The sequence below is a fragment of the Eumetopias jubatus genome, unplaced genomic scaffold, assembly GCF_037043125.1.
Source record: "Eumetopias jubatus isolate StellerSeaLion01/CBP00866 unplaced genomic scaffold, mEumJub1_p1.0 scaffold_5, whole genome shotgun sequence".
Lineage (NCBI taxonomy): Eukaryota > Metazoa > Chordata > Mammalia > Carnivora > Otariidae > Eumetopias > Eumetopias jubatus.
The window spans coordinates 15,911,462-15,929,928 of NW_028274811.1; the positions used below are offsets into that span (position 1 = coordinate 15,911,462).

An 18,467-nucleotide genomic window follows, 5' to 3' on the forward strand; every position below is an offset into this window, starting at 1 on the left:
ATATATGCATATTTTTTTAAAAGCTCTGTCTGACCGCAATGCAGAGAATAGATTAAAAGGAAGAATGAATTGGCTCGAGAGGGGTTTTGTATATACAACCTTAATCATGATGCTTACAGAATATTTTTTATTGAGCTACCTTAACATCAGAGGGGAATATAATACACAACCAGAAGCTTATTTCATATACGCTTTTACAAATACAAAAAGAGAGAGTGATTGAGAGCTGTAAGCTAGTGTTAAAGTTTGCACTTCCATTATCATGAGCTACGGCCTCCTCCTGAATATTATTAACAAAATGGAATCATATTGAAATGTATACTCACAAAGTGCAAGGAGACAAGTCTTTTACATCTATTAAGCTGCTAAAGCAATTATGATGAGGAATGTTTCCTTTTCCACACTTTACGAGCAGCCTCAGTAGAAGCATGTTGCCTGTTAAAAAAACAAGGTATCTTATAAAAGCAGAAATTAAAGTGAGCGGAGGCATTTCAGCTATTATAATCTGTGGGTAATGTTTGCTACAGGGGAAAGAAAAGTCAGAAATACCTCACCTGCTAGACAAGTAAAAAGCTGATAGACATGTCAGTGTGGGACTTAGAGCACGTGTAGTCCATTTTAATTATATGTACTTTAATTGTACTTTCTCCCTTACTACATCATTGTTTTATGCTCATTTTAAAGAGTAAGCATTTAGATGGCGTGTGACTGTTAGAAACTGTGTATACCTCGGAGATATTGCGGGTTCATTTCCAGACCACAGCAATAAAGCAGATATCCCAATAAAGTGAGTCAAATGAGTTTTTTGGTTTCCCAGTGTATATAGAAGTTATGTTTACACTATACTACAGTCTCTGAAGTGTGCAATAGCATGATGTCTTAAAAAACAATGTACATACCTTAATTTAAAAATATTTTATTGCTAAAAAATGCTAACCATCGTACGAGCTTTCAGTGAATCATCTTTTTGGCTGGTGGAGGGTCTTGCCTCCATGTAGATGGCTGCTGACCAACCAGGGTGGTGGTTGCTGAAGGCTGGGGTGCTTGAGGCAGTTTCTTAAAGTAACACAACAATGATGTTTGCCACATCGATTGAGTCTTCCTCTTGGGAACCATTTCTCTCTCACATGCAATGCTCTTTGATAGCATTTTACCCACACGAGGACTTCTTTCAAGATTGGACTCAATCTCTCAGGCCCTGCCGTTGCTCTATCAACTAAGGGTATGTCATGTTCTAAATCCTGTGTTGTCATTCAACAGTCTTCATGCCCTCTCCACTAGGAGTAGAGTCCATCTCAAGAAGCCACTTTCTCTGCTCATCCATAAGAAGCAACTTATCCATTCAAGTCTTATCATGAGATGGTAGCCATTCAGTCCCATCTTCAGGCTCCACTTCCAATGCTAGTTCTCTTGCTGTTTCCACCACATCTGCAGTGACTTCCCCCACAGAGGTCTTGAACCCCTCAAAGTCATCCATGGTAGCTGGAATCAGCTTCCTTCAAACTCCTTTGAATGTTGCTATTTTGGCTTTTTTCCCATGAATCACGAGTGCTCTTAATGGCATCTAGACTGGTGCAATAAAGCAGAACACAATAATAAAATGAAGTATGCCTGTGTAATAATTTCAGGGATTTCTGCTTCCTTCAGGAGCATCTCAAAAATGCTTATGATTCTATGTGGAATTGATTTAAATGAAACCAGGTACTTTCGTCTTACGAGTTTTAAAAAACAATTAACCATCTTGGTTTTGCAAAGTGTAGAGTTAGAAATTTGGGGTTATTTAGTGCTCCAAGTAACCATAACCTGTTGAAACTGGTGTGATTTTCCAAGGCTGCCAGAGTCCATTAACATTTTGGACAAATCGTATCTAGAGTTAAATTTTATAGTTGGAACCAAGGCTATCTGTATACTATCAGTACTATGGTTATAAAGTAAGTTATGACTTTAAGGAAATGAACCTACTACAACATGAGCATCCATCTGCATTTCTCTATCAAAGCACTAACTTTAAACATTTTTTTTTTGACAGTGCCATAAATCTCAACCTTCTGAGGACTCATCTTTAAAATTGCAATTTACAGCATCTAAACTTCTTAACGTGGCCTACTGGGTCCCCCCACAACCTAGCCTTTATCTGTTTTCAGCCTTGTGTTCTATTCACTTGTCATTTCCTACTTTATTCCTTTTTTTTAAAGATTTTATTTATTTATTTGACAGAGAGAGGATGAGCCCACAAGCAGGGGGAGTGGCAGGCGGAGGGAGAAGCAGGCTCTCCACTGAGTGAGGAGCCCAACGTAGGACTCGATCCCAGGACCCTGAGATCATGACCTGAGGCGAAGGCAGATGCTTAACCGACTGAGCCACCCAGGCGCCCCATTCCTACTTTATTCTTTACAAACACATTAAAAAATAGTATTTCACACCTTCATCCTATTGCCTCTGCCAAGAAATGACTTTTCCTCCAAATTTTATTTTATCATTCAAGACTTCTCTCGGGTGTCACCTGGCTGAAACTATCTCTAACCAATGCTACCAACCAAACTGCTTGGAAAGAGTAGATGACTCCTGCTTTCCTACACTTGCAGATCCTTTTACCACCACACACACACAATGTATCGTAATTATTAGCCTACATGGGGATAAATCAGGTTGTTTATCCTTTATCTTTGATTTTCTTGGGTATGATTTTAACCATCATCATGTTAGTTATATACACTTGCGTTCCCATCTCCAAATCAGGTTCTTTATAAGGATGTACCAGTACAATTCTTTCTTTTATCCTTTAAAAAAAAAAAAAAAACTAGGCTCCACACCCAGCACAGAGCCTAACTCCTGGCTTGAACTCAGTACCTTGAGATTAAGACCTGAGCTGAGATCTCAGGTGCTTCACCAACTGAGGCACCCAGGTGGCCCCTCCTTCTTTATCAACTCTCCAGCATCTAGTCCTTTCCCAAGACATATTCCTCTTAGCTACTTGTCATTCTTTCCTTTTTTTTTTTATGATTTTATTTACTTATTTATTTGAGAGAGAGAGAAGTGTGTGTGTGTGAGCGGGGAGGGGGCAGCGGGGAGGGAGAGAGAGAATCTCAAGCAGATTCCTCAGATTGTGGAGCCCGATTTGGGGCTCCACACAGGGCTCAATCTCATGACCCTGAGATCATGATGTGAGCTGAAATCAAGAGTGGGACACAACTGGCTAAGCCACCCAGATGCCCCTACTCATCTCTATTTTCTAATTAGTCAACTATCTAAGTTAATATGCTCAAACCCTTTTTTTTTTTTAACTTTAACTCACATCATTTGACTCATCTTTTTGGAAGATGAAGAATTAATCTTTTGGTTTTTTTTTCTATATGTTGAAGACATCCATCAATAACCAATATCTCAATAGTAAAAATAGAATGAAACGATGTTAATGAACTCATAAAGAAATGAATTTAAACATGTGTTTCTAAACTTGAACCTCCCAGAAGGGAATTCACTTGAAGATACAAATGAATTCTCTTCTTGCACACCATTGTTATTGACCACACTGCCAAGAGTATACTTCTTCCCCATTTCACTGCTATGTTACAAATTTCCAATTATATGACCTGTTCGGTGGAATTCATTATTATTTTTTCTTGGAGCTTTCTGATTCCCTGTGTTACTTCAGAATAATTGCTTTTTAGGGGCACCTGGGTGGTGGAGTCTTTTAAGCCCCAGACTCTTGGTCTCAGGGTTGTGGGATCCAGTGCCAGGTCGGGTTCCACGCTCAATGCAGTCTGCTTAAGATTCTCTCTCTCCCTCTGTCTCCTCCCCACCTTAAAAATAAATAAATAAATCTTTTTTTTTAAGATTTTTTAAATTTATTTGACAGAGAAAGACACAGCAAGAGAGGGAACACAAGCAGGGGGAGTGGGAGAGGGAGAAGCAGGCCTCCCGCCGAGCAGGGAGCCCGATGTGGGGCTCGATCCCAGGACCCCGGGACCACGACCTGAGCCGAAGGCAGACGCTCAACGACTGAGGCACCCAGGTGCCCCAAATAAATAAATCTTTAAGAAAAAAGGGATAATTGCTTTTTAGGTCTGTGATACAGGTGTTGTTCTTACGTTCTTTCATTTGCTTTCACACTTCTGTGTTACAATGTTTCTTGGCTCTAATTCTTCCTTTCTCAGATTCCATTTTCCTGTGTTACAGTACGTCCTTAGCTGTCAAAGAACAGATACAAGGGATATACACTGTCCTTGTCTGTAATATCCAGAAATATTTTGATTTTCACTTACACTGAGATATTAATTTAGCCAAGTGTAGAAATGGGATTGAAATCACTTTAGCCAGAACCGTTGAAGTTACTGGTAAAAATGTTTTCCATCATCCATTCATCCTGAAGAAACTGTGATGATTATTTGATTTTCATTTCTTTCTGGGTGCCCTGGGTTTGTTTGGTAGGTGATTGACTTTGTTTTCATTCATCCTGATTAGTCCTCAGGTGGTGCTTTCCATTTGAAACTCCGTTTGTATTGTCAACTATGAATTTTTTTCTTTTATTATTTCTTTGAACATTGCCATTCTACATTTTTCCCCCTTTTTCTGGAACTCCTCAATCAGCTGGAGCTGCAGGATTTATTTTCTTGCTCCCTGAGTCCTAATTTTTTTCTTGTATTTTCCTTAAAAAAATATTCTTGCTTTATGGTTGGGAATATTTCTTAGATCGTATCTTCCAGCCTTTCTATTAATTTGTTTAATTTAGTAATTGTGTTTTATATTCCAAATATTTCTCTAACATCTGCTACTTTTTTTAAAAAATAGCCGTGCATTCTTATTTTATAGCTACAAGACATTCCCAAACCTCTGTAACACGTTAATTAGATTTATTGCGAAGTTCTCTTGGGTTCGCTAATAATGGCAGGTTCATCTACACTATTGATCTGTACATTCATCCTGGTTTTTCTATTTTGTGCTATTGTTTACCCTCAATGATCTTTTGATCCTCAGGCATATATTTATATTATATAGATGTTGTATAGTCTTTCCCATATATAGGACAAGGCACAGTGCTGACCGAAGGTTCTGAATATGTCAGACAGGCAGGCATTACCTTAATGTATCTGGACAGTGAGAAACTAGCTGTTCTTACCCCATTTCCACAGCTTTCCCAATCGAAAAGTAAAGGAGAACAATTTTGCTGGAGTTACTGACTATACTCAGCCTTCTACTTATCCAGAAACATTGTGCAATTTCCTTATAGCTAGAATCTCAGCTTTTCTCAGTATGAGCTATTGCTGTGCTGATAATCTTGCTGCCCTTCAAAGAGCATGAGAGCGTTTGACACAGTGTTTTCCATTGTGAGTTACAGTCACTCAACAACTTCACACTCTAATTTGTGCATTCCTTCTCACTCCCACCCTCTCTATATCCCACTTTCAGGTTTGGAATTCTTCTGGGATTCCATCAGTGCTTTTTCCACCTTTTTATTAATTCATTCCTGTATTTATAAGAGTCTCTGATCCGTGTATACCCCACTTTGAGAAAATTTTCTGAATTTGTTACTGTTGTTCCGCTTTACTCTCATTTAACTATGATTTGGAGAGGAAGACACTAAGTACGTATGATCAGACCCTATTAAACTAGAAACATTTTTCATCATCCTGTCTCATATAATAACAGATGAATAGTATTTGCACAAGAAATATTTGTCAAACCCAGTTGAACACACAGAAAATAAGACAGATTGCATTATAGCTTTATCTTGCTTTTCTCTTGATGAGGCTTGACATGAAGGATGGTGTTGTTTGTTTTTCTTTTAAATCTTGGTAGCTTCCAGAGAACAGGGTATCAATTGCCACTTTTATGTATATTACAAAATCAAACAACACAATACCTCCCCAAAATATACCATGCATTGTCTGCATGAGTTTTAAAAGGAACGCCTGGGTGGCTCAGTCAGTTAAGCCTCCAGCTGTTGGTTTTGGCTCAGGTCATGGTCTCACCGGTCATGAGATCAAGCCCGGTACCTAAAAATGTTTCAAAAAATTAAACATTTTTAAGGAAGTTTATCCTCCCCATGTACTTCCCAACAAGAATGATTAGATGTATATGATTTTTTGTTTGTGGTGTGTGTGTGTGTGTGTGTGTGTGTGTGTGTGTGTGTGTGTATGTGTTTTAGTCTCTGTTTCAGAGGATGCTATTTGGCCTGAAATAGCCTTCGTCCCTTTTTATTCTATTGAATCATTGCTTTTCACTGGGCACATTGAACCCCAGATAAAAGCCTCCATTCTCCAGCCTCCTTGCCTCTAGGAAACTTAATTTTGGCTGGTGAAATGTAAGCAAATCAAATGCATTACTCCTGAAACATCTCTTTAAACATCAGTAGTTATGCCTTTGCTCACCTTTTCTGTTCTTCCCCTTGAAATGCTTATGTGACCACTAGAAGTCCAGCTCTGAAGTTGGACATGAAAATGTAGGTCACACACTTGGGACGGCAGAGCAGAAAGCTAGACAGAGCTTGAGTCTCCAACAACTTCAAGGTACTGCCTTATCTGCCCTAGATGACTTCCAGCACCTGCATTGTATGCCCTGTCAGATGCACCAAGGACAAGGAGAATACATAAGCATGAGCTAATACAACAATATTAATATGGTGTTTGGGGTATTGTGGAACTAGTCTCTACGAAATAATGTTAAGGGTGTAATAGTTGCTATGGAAATCCAGAGACAGCTTTAGGAGCCCAAGACTATTCTAGTCATCTCTTGGGAAGCAAGCATTTAATGTTTACCACCTGAGCAACTCTCTTCCAGACTGGTCCTGGGGCTTTTCAAAAATCAAGAGAAGCCTGAGTCACTCCTGGGTTTTTGGTTTTTTTTTTTTTAAGTTCTCATAGATTTTTTTTTTAAGATAAATAAATGCCAAAGCAGAGTTAACCAATTGTGGGATGATTTCAGTGTTTCCACATATTAAATTGTTCTAACACAGTGCATTCACAAAATGATTACAAGAATTATTTGTACATAGTCATTCAGATGCAGTATCTAACAAATACTGTGATCTAGCAATGGGACACAGAGTTGTGTGCTCTAGGATGAACTACTTATTTTAATCCTCTCAATAGGTCCGTAGCATAGGTAATAGGCACATAGATAAATATAAGTTGGGTCTTTAAAATTTGGTATAATATCCAAAATAGAAATAAAGTGTGTGAGTTGTGAATAGAAAGCTAAGGATATTGACCACTTGTCCTCATGCTGTGAGACCCCATTGGTGACTCCACTCCTCTCTGTTTCATCTCTTCCAGGGAAGATCTGACTGGGTCTGCTGGTTGCTATCCTGTGTACCGTGCCTCTGCTAGACAGAGCTCTTGGGTCTGCCTGCATTGGGGCTCAGCCACTGACCATGGTCTAAGAGCTATGGGGAGGGAATGTTTTCAGCTGCTTCTTTCTCATGGGAGAAATTCCTATGGCTCCCATTCATTTCTCTTTTTAGATCTTTGCAGCTAATGCCACATATTCAAAGGGTGGTTGTTCTGATAAATCAATATTAAAGACCTTAGAAGATTTCATAAACTTTCTTACACAGATTTAAGTTGGGGTTAAATTCTTTCTCTCCTTCCATTAAGTTTGGAACTGCAATTTTTATAGTTGTGAATTATTACTGAGGAGACCCTAGAGGAAGATTCCCCCAAATTGAGAGAGCGTTTTCTTTGTTTTTAAGGCAATTGAACTATATACTGTGTGGTTTTTATTTAAACAAGAGCAGGAGGGTTTAGGAACATTCTAAATACATCTACAGCTATCAATATAGACAAATAATTAAAGATAAATATACACTTAAACTAGCTTCACTGTTTTGGAGAGTGACCGAAATGTTCTCTCCCCCGTGCTGTGGAGATAGGCTCGAAGAGTCAAGAACATAGGAGGAGAGCTTACCGGGTGTCACCCATGCCTTATTTCCAGCTTCCTTTTCTCTGCTTCATCCATTCCTTTGTGCCTTTCTGAACCATCTGGAATTGGTAAGTGTGAAGACTGCAAATCGGACCCGAGTTGGAAAAGCTGGGGAGGGATGGAAGTGAGGTCAAGATCTGTCTTTTCTCTCAGTCTACTTTTGTCCACCTCTCTCTCTCTCTCTCTCTCAGCCTGTTGTTAGGGCATCTACTCGTGGAATCACTGCTTTCTGCCAGGGAAACTAAAGTGGAAATCCAGGCGTGTGGTCTGAGGGGAACACATATAAAGAGATAATTCCAATGTATTAAGGCAATTGCGATAATAAAAGGACATAGCCACGTGAGAACATGGGACAAAAAGCTCTTAATTTTTTTTTAATTTTAGGCAAGTCTGTTTGTCCTGACTTTCACTCTAAAAATAACCCTACAGTGTCTCTGTTTTTTTTCTTTATAGCTTAATATTTATAGAATTAATGTAAATGAATTTTGGATTTTCACGAATAGCTTAGATCATATAACCACTTAATTTCTCCTGAATCTGCTTCTCTTTTATGAAAATATTTAGGGATATTCCCCAGGTACGAAAACCTGGAGCTCGTGTGATTCCTAAATCACAATGATCATTATTCTTAATTATTCCACAATTGATCCACAGCTTCCTTGTGTGTGATTCTAACAAAAGCCTCTGAAAATCATCAAACACATCACCTCTCATTGTCCTTTCTTTAAATCTCTCTTTGTTTCCGTTCCATTAGCAGATTCTTCTCTAAACATGAGCAGCTACAATTAGATGGCTCAGTTTCATATTCGAGAGATACATTTCTCCCTTGCGTCTCATGTTAGGTGTGCATGTTCTCAGACTTATGATTAATGTCACACTCTTCTCACCTCCAAATATCTGCAAACAGTCTGTCCCTCTAGTCCTACTTTCTTTCATTTTGTTTTCGGTTTAATTACATCATGCCTGTGGTTATGATTCCTTTAGTTGCAATATGATACTTTGAAAGAGCTTCAGCCAAACACTGAACTGTAATTACAAGGACACAGCAGTGTATTCCTTGTCTGGCTAATTTATTCATCTCTCACTTGGCTGCAATAGAGTCTAACTAGCCAAGTAAATAAACTTCAGCGCCTTTCAGTATGTTCTCCGCATGGCAGCTTAAGAATTACTTCTTTTCTTTCTTTCTAACTTTATTTAACTAGTGTTAAATATTTATTTTATTTTCAAGTTATAAAATGTTTCACACATGACAGAAAATAAATAAGCTAGTGTAACAACTGTAACCCAGATTTAACAAAAGTTAACCCTTTATCCTAATTACTTTGCATCAAGTTTTAAAAGAAATAAAGTATTTTAGCTTTATTATGGCTGTGGCCTCTCCACACCCACCCCCCTTCCTCCTTGCCTAAATTTGGTGTGTATTATTTATTTTCACATTTTATAAACTAAACTACCTTTGTTTCTCTATAGAAACAATACAGACACACTGAGTATATGTGTTTTAACTGTTACATTCAGCGTTAGGTCTTTGAGATTTATCCCTACTGATGCATGTAGGTCTAGTTACTTCCTTTGAGCTACTTTATATTTGCCCACCTAAGCATTTACTAACAGATATTTAGGTTGTTTCCAGTTTTTTGCTATGAGAAAACAACCTGCAAGGAACATTCCTATGCTTTTTCAACCCTGTGCACATCCGTTTGAGTTTCTCTAGAGTAGGGTAGGCTTTGTTGCTAAAATACCCATACTGTAGGGTATGTACATTGTCCACTTTATAGGACATTGTCAAAAATTTTCTAATGGACTGAATTTATATTGGCATTAGCAATGTACAGAGTTCCCATTTATCCGCATCATCATTATCAACTGGAATTATCTTACTGTTTTGTTTTGAATCACTATTGAGAATGAAATGCTATTGCATCTGTCTTGTTTGCCCTCCCTTGATTACCCGTGAGACTGAGTGGAAATTAGGCATTCTGCTTGTGTCAGTTACTTTTTTTACAACATTTTTCTGATTTTTCATGTGTGTGTACATAAGCTCTAAATTTTGTTTCATTCATTTTTTTAAAGATTTTTGAGAGAGAGAGAGTGAGAGCATGCGAGCGAGAGAGAGAGCACAAGCAGGGGGAGCAGCAAGCAGAGGGAGAAGCACACTCCCCCCTGAGCAGGGAGCCCTATGCGGAACTTGATCCCAAAACCCTGGGATCATGACCTGAGCTGAAGGCAGACGCTTAACCAATGGAGCCACCCAGGCACCCCTGTTTCAGTCATTTTTTTTTTTTTTTGCCTAAATTGGTATTGATAGAAAACTGTTTCGATGAAGAAAAATTTAGGTTAAGTTTTTTGCTTAGTGTTTATGGAGCCGCATCAGGTTTCATTAAGCCATTTGTCCACTGTGTCTTATTTGTGTCAGTTTATATCAATGTCTCAGTGTCCTTTTTTGAATAAATTATTGTAATCTATTTATGTTTGTTATGATTACTAATATATTTGGAATTTTTTTCTATCTTATTCAGTTTCTTTTCTGTTTACCATGCTCTTTTTTTTTGTTTAGTTTTCTTATTTTCTGCCTTTTTAAAATTTAAAAGTTGCCAAATTTTTCTTACTCACTTTTTAAACTTTATATTATTTTGGAAATTATAAGTTTGTCTATTAATTAATTCAGTAGTGGCCCTAAAATTTTTTCGCATGCATTCTTGACTTAATGAGTCATAATCAGTATCACATCACTACTGATTCCTTACACACACAAAAATACAGTGACCTTAAAATGTTTTAAATCTGATTGTTTCCCAATCAGACATGTCATTTTTCCTAGTATTTTACTTTCACATTTTTCTAATCTCCCCAATTAGTCATTAGTACATTATTGTTTTGTAATCAATGCACATTTTTATTATTTTATAATTTCTTCGCTCATCTATGCTTCTTGTATGCTAGCCCTTTCTTCTGTTTTTTTACCTCTTTCTGAAATGTCATTTATCAGTACTTTCAGCACTGAGCTGTAAAAAGTACACTCTCCCAGTCTTTATGTCTGACAATGTTGATTTTACCCTCACGTTTACAGAAGAATTCAACTATATTTCCAATTACTTTCTTTTATTATGAACCATATTCCTAAATTTTCTTCAGACTTCTGTTGCTTGTTTGAAAACCTGTCAGCCTGATTTTTGCTGCTCAATACATACTTGGTGCCCCTTGATTTATTGTTGTAAAACTTCTATCATTACTTTTGTAGGAGAAGGAGACATTTCCTCCCAGGGTTCTTCTAGCTAGTTGAGGAATTGAATTGACATGGGACAGATTAACAGGAAAAAAACCCCAAAGTTTTATTATGTGTGCATGGAGGTCCAGTAATGAAACTGAGACCCAAACAAATGACCAAGGCAGGCAGTTTTTATCCATTTTAGACAAAGAGAAAATAAATTAATGAGGAATTGACAGGATAAAGAAAACAGAGGCTTCGAGATTTAACTGGTAAGGAATTCTAAGTAGAATTTGGGCTGAGTTAGTAGATGAGTAAAAAAGTAACAAGGGGGGCACCTGGGTGGCTCAGTCAGTTAAGCGTCTGCCTTCGGCTCAGGTCATGATCCCAGGGTCCTGGGATTGAGCCCCACATCAGTCTCCCTGCTCAGCGGGGAGCCTGCTTCTCCCTCTCCTCCACTCTCGTGCTCTCTCTCACTATCTCTGTCTCTCTCTCTCTCTCTCAAATAAATATTTTTTTAAAAAAGTAACAAGGTTTGTTTGTATAGTTTTCTTGCTTTAAAATTCCTATCTCTGGTGATAAGGATGCCTTTTTATTCCTTAGTACAGCAAGGGTACTTTTCATACAAAGATTTATTTCTTGCTTTCCAGTGGACACAGGAGGGTCTGAGTGTCCTTGCACCAGCTGGGTCCCGATTAGCTTTAATACAAAATCATTAATATGCCATTTTGGTACCTTTTGGGCATCTATACTTTTCCATGTTCTATGTTCTCATGACGGTATGTCTGGGTGTGGGTTTGTTTATATTTCCTGTTTGGAGCTCTGTGTACTTCTCTCATTAGATGATGCTTCCATTCTGAAAAATAGCAAATCAGCATCTCTTTGAACAGTGCTTCTCTCCCTTTGGAACTCTTTTATGTGGCACCTGATCAGCACTTAGCAGGGACTCTCAGAGCCTGGCTGCTGGCGAACTCTCCAGCCTCACCTCTCAGGTGCCCTTCAGCCTAAAGTCTTCTTTATATGGCTCACACTCAGGCCCTCTCTTCTGTCATAGGACCTTTATCAGGCCCTTTCCTGAGTGGCCTTCTGGAATCCTTCCTTTCCTACCATTTAACAGCTGCTCATCCTTCAGGGGAGTTTCACCAACTTTTCTGATGGAGCATTTTTATTCCCCTCTTACAGAGTCTCAGTCTGTCATTCAGAGCTCCTGGAAAAGTACTACTTTTACACTTACTTGTTTGAGTATCTAATGCATGCCAGGTCCTTCCACTAGATTCCCTGCTCCATGAGGGCAGTGCAGTTGACCTTTAAAGTCCCCACGTTTGAACCCTGGAGGTCTACTTATATGCAGATTTTTTTTCAATCAGTGCAAGACTGTAAGGTACTTTCTCTTCCTTATATTTCCTTGATAACATTTTCTTTAGTTTACTTTGTGGTAAGAGTAAAATAGATAATGCTTATAGCATACACAATAGATGTTAATCAACTCTGTTATCAATGAGGCTTCCAAGTCAACAGTCGGTTAAGTTTTCGGGGTTCAACAAATGCATATCTCCGACTGCACAGTAAAAGCAGTACCCCTAAGCCTTGTGTTGTGCAAGGGTCAACTGTATTTTTCTGTTTTAGTTTTTCATTCTGTTGGCGTTAACAGGCAGGAAACAACAACATGGAGACTAAAACCAGCCAGCAGCTACAGAACTATATGAGAGGCTCAGACAATACTGATTCATCTCTGACTAGCAGCCTCCCTCCCTTCTCAGAGCGAACCGGCTTTCTCTCCTTCCCTGCAGATACTTAATGCGATAGAAGGCTCAGGGTAAAGAGTCTCTCCAGGTTAAATCGTGCACCGTACCTGTGAGCCCGGACTGTCCCCCTATCTCTCACATTCTTTCCATGTCCTCCCGCTTTAATTTCTGAGATGTCTGGGCTAGAGCTGCCGAATGTGCCACCAGCTCTGGATCATTTCTGGATAAATCCCTTTCCCCCTATTTTATTCTAGAATAACTGAGCAGTTGTGACTTTGAAAAGTAACAACTCCAAAACTCAAAGGAGAAAGAACATGCTTTTTGTTCACTCTTAAAACTAAAGAAATAACCTTCAGTGTATTTATTTAACATGTATTTAACGAGCCCCTTTTGAGTGTCATTCACTACCTTAGGACTAGGTCACAGTAGTAAGAACAAACCTGGTCTCTGATCTCACTGAAATTAGAGTCTAGAGAGGAAAGACTATTCCGGTACTCCCACTGCTAACTAAACAATCAAAAAGTATGTGAATGCTTTGAGTGAAAGAAATAAAGTTCCCTGTGAATATTTAACAAATTCACATGGCCCACATGGGAAATTGCAGTAGGATAGGGAAGGCTGACATCATGAGGGACTCCTGAGCTAAGATGTTAAGTCAACAAAGAGGGGAAGTCAGAGCATTTCAAAAAGAAAAATCTGTATTTGCAAATGTCCTATGGCATGAAGCAGACTGACAATTATGAGGGTCTATAAGAAGACCCAGGAGATTTGAGAACAGAAAAGAAAAGGGAAATTTATTAGAGTTGAGGATGGAGAGTCATTTGAGGAGAGACAGTGATGTGCTGACTGGAACTGGCTAAAAAGGGCCAATTGTTCTATTTTCAGAAATTTTGTGTGTGCCAGCTGCTAAATAACCATTATTAAAACCAAAATATAGAATCACTGAACTCTACTTCTGAAACTAATAAGATACTATATGTTAATTGAATTTAAATAAAATAAAATTTAAAAATGTATCTATATGTAAACTCATATTAAATAAATTACATTAAATACAAAGGCTTTCTAATTGTTCTTAGTCATTCTTAATTATTTCACTACATTTTACTATTATTTGTGCCCCTGAGTTTATTTTTGCCCATTCTATTGGCCTGTAGAAGCATTTTCTACTCCTGTGTCAGTGAACATTTCCTCCCAACCTCACATGCAGTGATGTCACATTGACTAACTTGAAATTGATCACAGTGGGAATTTACACCACAAAAATTGGCAACCTTTTTCGAATCAAAACTCCCGTACACCTCTAAAAACCAGTTTTAAACATATACAAGCACAACACTGAGGGAAACTATACAAGACCTTGGAGATAGTATTAAGAATTTATCTTTATCACAGGAGAAATGAACAAGGCATTGAAAGGTTTTGAGCACGGAGTCGAGGCCAAGAGCACATTTCTGTTTTAAAAAAAAATCACTGACATGACAGAATTGAAAGAGGGAGCAAGGTGATTTTGGGGGGTCCCATATGGTAAATAGTGGTGACTCAGAGGAGGACCAAAGAAATGAAAATGCAGAGAAGTGGGTTTGATATATATTTAGGAGCTAAAATAGAAGTCTGAGCTCTGGTGACAGTAGCAAGAAGCAATCACTTAAGACCCTCATGAGGAAGAAGTAGAACTCTACATCCTCCCTACGTTCTGGATGCTTATGTTTTCATTTTGAGCCCAATTCTGCCACCATGTGTCAAAGAGCCAGCCTCACAGTCAACACACTTAGGCCTGAAGAAGGAGAGACAAATCTGCCTATGGAAACGTGAAATGAAAAGACTGTATGTAAATAAACTATTTTAAAAGTGATCCATAACCTTTCCATCTTCATATGTGGGTAATCGTGCATTTATGGCAACCATGAGAATGGTCTCCAAGGTCTCTTGGACCTTGAGGGAGGGTGAATGACCGTGTTCTGATATCCAGCAAATGCTGTGCTTCCTTCCTGCGAGCTGCCTCCAGATGATGCCTGAACAGGACAGAGACTCTTTGTCCCAGATTCTTTCCATCAGTTGCTCTAGCACCCTGACTCCTCAGTGCCATCTTCCTCCTTCACATCCATTCTCCTTCACTTGGGTCGGACCTACATTACATGGTTCTGCCAGACACGTTGGATTCCCTGCCTCTGCTGTGTGTCTGAGGCAGGTCTTGAGATGCTGTGAACTTGGATCCCTCCCCCACGTGATGGCAGACATCTGCAGTGCAAGTTCTTGGGGCCAAGAGAACTTTCTGCCCCTTTCCCCAAAGTCAGACAGCCGCGGCTTCTCCCCTTTCTCAGAAGCAGGGACGGTTGCCATTCCCTTAACACTTAAGTGTTGGGTTTTATGAGGGATGAGGATCTGGGAAGTCACTGGGGTTTCATGCCTGTGCACCCAGGGGCAGGGGGACTCATTCACTCCATTCTCTGCCCTGCCCGCAGCCCCCTGCATGACAGGCCCGTGGCACAGAGACACGAGTGAGGGTTGATGGCGTTGTGTCTGGGCTCCTGGGGACTCTAAATTGTCATGATAGCACGTATTCCACCTTTAATTATTCATTAAGTTCTAGCTGTTTCCTTTCCTCACTTTGGAGGAGGCTGTCTGTTCCCTATGGTTTGCCAAAGTTGCACCAGTCTATGACGTGTCCTTTCTGTCCTCAGAGGAGACTTTTCGCAGCTCAGTTCGGTGGGTGTCCTTGTGATTCTCGGTTCTCTGATCATCTCAAGAAAAGTTAGGGTTTTGCAGAGTATCTGGCTTTTCTCATTATTCGTGTTCTCCTGTAGCTTTCTCCAAGCCGACAAGGGAAAGTCGCCGCCGCCTCTTGTTTTAAAAAATCAGTTATGTTTCTGCATCAGGGTCTTATCTTTGGTGGGCTCAGCAGAGCCAGGAATAGAATGTATCCATAAATCTATGTTGTGTTCTAGGTACGTGAAATCATTAGGTTATCAAACAGTCGACACGCCTCTGGAGGCTGTTCTGTCAATGCATTGAATGAAAACATTACCCAGCCATGGAATCGACCACGTAGTAGGAGTTAAGGCTCCCCGAGCAGATTTCTAGCTCAACCAGGAGACGTTTCTCGTGTGTTTGGCTTTGGGTCATTGCTCAACACAGTTACCTTGTCCTTTCCACCAGGTGGTTGACCAGATTGATACCCTGACCTCCGACCTGCAGCTGGAGGATGAGATGACCGACAGCTCCAAAACAGACACCCTGAATAGTAGCTCCAGCGGCACAACGGCCTCCAGCATCGAGAAGATCAAAGTGCAGGCCCACGCACCCCTCATCAAGCCCCCAGCACACCCGTCTGCTATCCTCACCGTCCTGAGAAAGCCAAACCCTCCGCCACCTCCCCCGCGGTTGACCCCTGTGAAGAGTGAAGAGCCCCCGAGAGGGGTGCCAACGGTCAATCCTGTGAAGACGAATGGTACCCTCCTGCGAAATGGAGGCTTTCCCGGGGCACCCAACAAAATTCCAAATGGAGACGTCTGCTGCATACCCGCTAGTACCTTGGACAAGGCTCCCGGACGGCCTCTGAAGCACAGACCTGAAAAAGACAGGTGCCTCCAGGCAGGGCCTCGGGAACGAGTTCGGTTTAATGAAAAAGTACAGTACCATGGCTATTGTCCCGACTGTGACACCCGGTATAACATAAAAAACAGGGAGGTCCATTTACACGGCGAACCTGTCCACCCACCGGAAAAGCTTCCTCACCCAGGCCCCCCCCTCCCTCCTCCACCCCACCTCCCTCCTTTTCCACTGGAAAACGGGGGGCTGGGAATAAGCCACAGTCACAGTTTCCCCCCTCTCAGACCTGCAACTGTGCCTCCTCCCACTGCACCAAAACCACAGAAGACAATCTTGAGGAAATCAACCACTACAACAGTGTGATGTATGCCATTTCCAAAACCTTTTTGTTTTTGTTGTTTTTTTTTTAATTTCTGTGCTATAAACATAAAATAATAAGTAATGAGCACTTTCTACTCAAGCAATAAAAGCCCAAATATATTAATCCTGCATTCAGCAAAGTGGCATAAAAACCACCTGGTAAGTATGCAGTATGTTGTTTATATCCCGGGTATGCGGTGTTTAAACACTTGCATTGTCGGAAACCACAGAACCATGAAAAAGCTGCGCTTATTGTTTCTTTCAACCGACCTATGATAAATGGTGACCTCTAGATTTCAAATGGTTTGATTTACTCTCAGAGATGGGATTAGTTTCATTTATTCACGCCTGACTCATCTATGCATTAATAACATGTCATCCTCGTACCTTTGACCAGATGCTTTTTAGGAAGAAATTTTAATACCGAAGGACTATTTTATTATTTTTTCTAAAGATGTTTGTCACTAGTTTTACATTAAGAAATGCCAAGAACAATACCAAAAAGTTTTATTTTCTATACTATACAATTATGATTATACGTTCCACTATATCTGTAATGAAAGATTTTTGTCTGTGGAAATATCATATGTCAATAAACAACGGTACCTAATGGCAAAAGCACATGTTCCTCAGAGCGAAAACGAAGCAGTGGTTCATTGAATCCCGTGTTGATATTCATCAAAATGGGTGGCTACTCTGAAAGAGTTTGGAAAAGGTTATAGTGAGGCTAGGGCAGCATTTTCTAAATTAAATATCATTATCAGGTCATAAGTAGTACTTACACATTTTCATATTATGTCTTGTGGTACCCCCAAGACCGCATATTGAAGGTCTCATTGACCCAATACATGGCCAAGCCCTTTAGATCCTCCTCACACACAGCATCCCTCCCGGACACACCATAAACCAGGACATTGCAGCAGTGGGATGATTTGCCTCCTTCATCAGCAAGTTCTCTGCCTCCCCAAGGGAATCCCTATTTATAAGAGAATCATAGCGGAAAATAAAGATGTTTCTGGAATAGGATGTTTTTAGTATCAGCCTTAATGCTCTTTTCCCTCAGAGTTGAACTATACCAGGGGTCTTTGTTATTTTATAGAAGGAAGAGAAGAAATCCTTTCCTCCTGACATCTTCTCTTAAGGCTAACTTGCCAGCTTATGTCACTTACCCACCCATGGATCAAGTTCACTTCCCAACTACTGTGATTTGGACTGATTGGATATTTTGCTCTGGAACTAGAAATGAGTTCATCTGTCCTAGAATCATGATGACAGGTGCATACCTGAACAAAAGTTGTCCATTAGGTGGCAAGAGGAGAGGGAATTATCTTTGGAGAAAATTGGTTTATTGTGCAGCTTAATAAAAAAATACTATATTCTTTTGGGCTAATTGGCTTTTGATCTCAAAACTTTCATTTTTGTTGCTGCAGGGAGGTAGTCCTATTTCTTTGTTGCCTTTTTCAAGCCATATGATGGTAATCTGGAATACTGTTTTTCAACAACTTCCTATTAAAAGATGATAACATACCTTAGGCAGAATGACAGAAAGAAAATAGGCGTGACTTTTTGAAAGAACAATTAAATGAGTGAAAAAATAGAGGATGTCATGTTACAAATTTACTCAGCATGATTTTCGTTCCTGTGTGTGTTGGCCACGAAGATAACGCAAGCACAGTAAATCC

The 18,467-nt window shown here is 39.8% G+C and overlaps 1 protein-coding gene across 1 annotated transcript in view; it reads left to right on the forward strand.

Annotated features, from left to right (window-relative positions):
- Positions 1–16,788, forward strand: part of PRR16 (proline rich 16) — a 178,350-nt gene extending 161,562 nt beyond the window's left edge. The window contains exon 2 of the mRNA XM_028103615.1: positions 16,033–16,788. Coding sequence (XP_027959416.1) covers positions 16,033–16,788 — 756 coding nt within the window. The remainder of the gene's footprint in view (positions 1–16,032) is intronic.
- Positions 16,789–18,467: the final 1,679 nt, after the last annotated feature.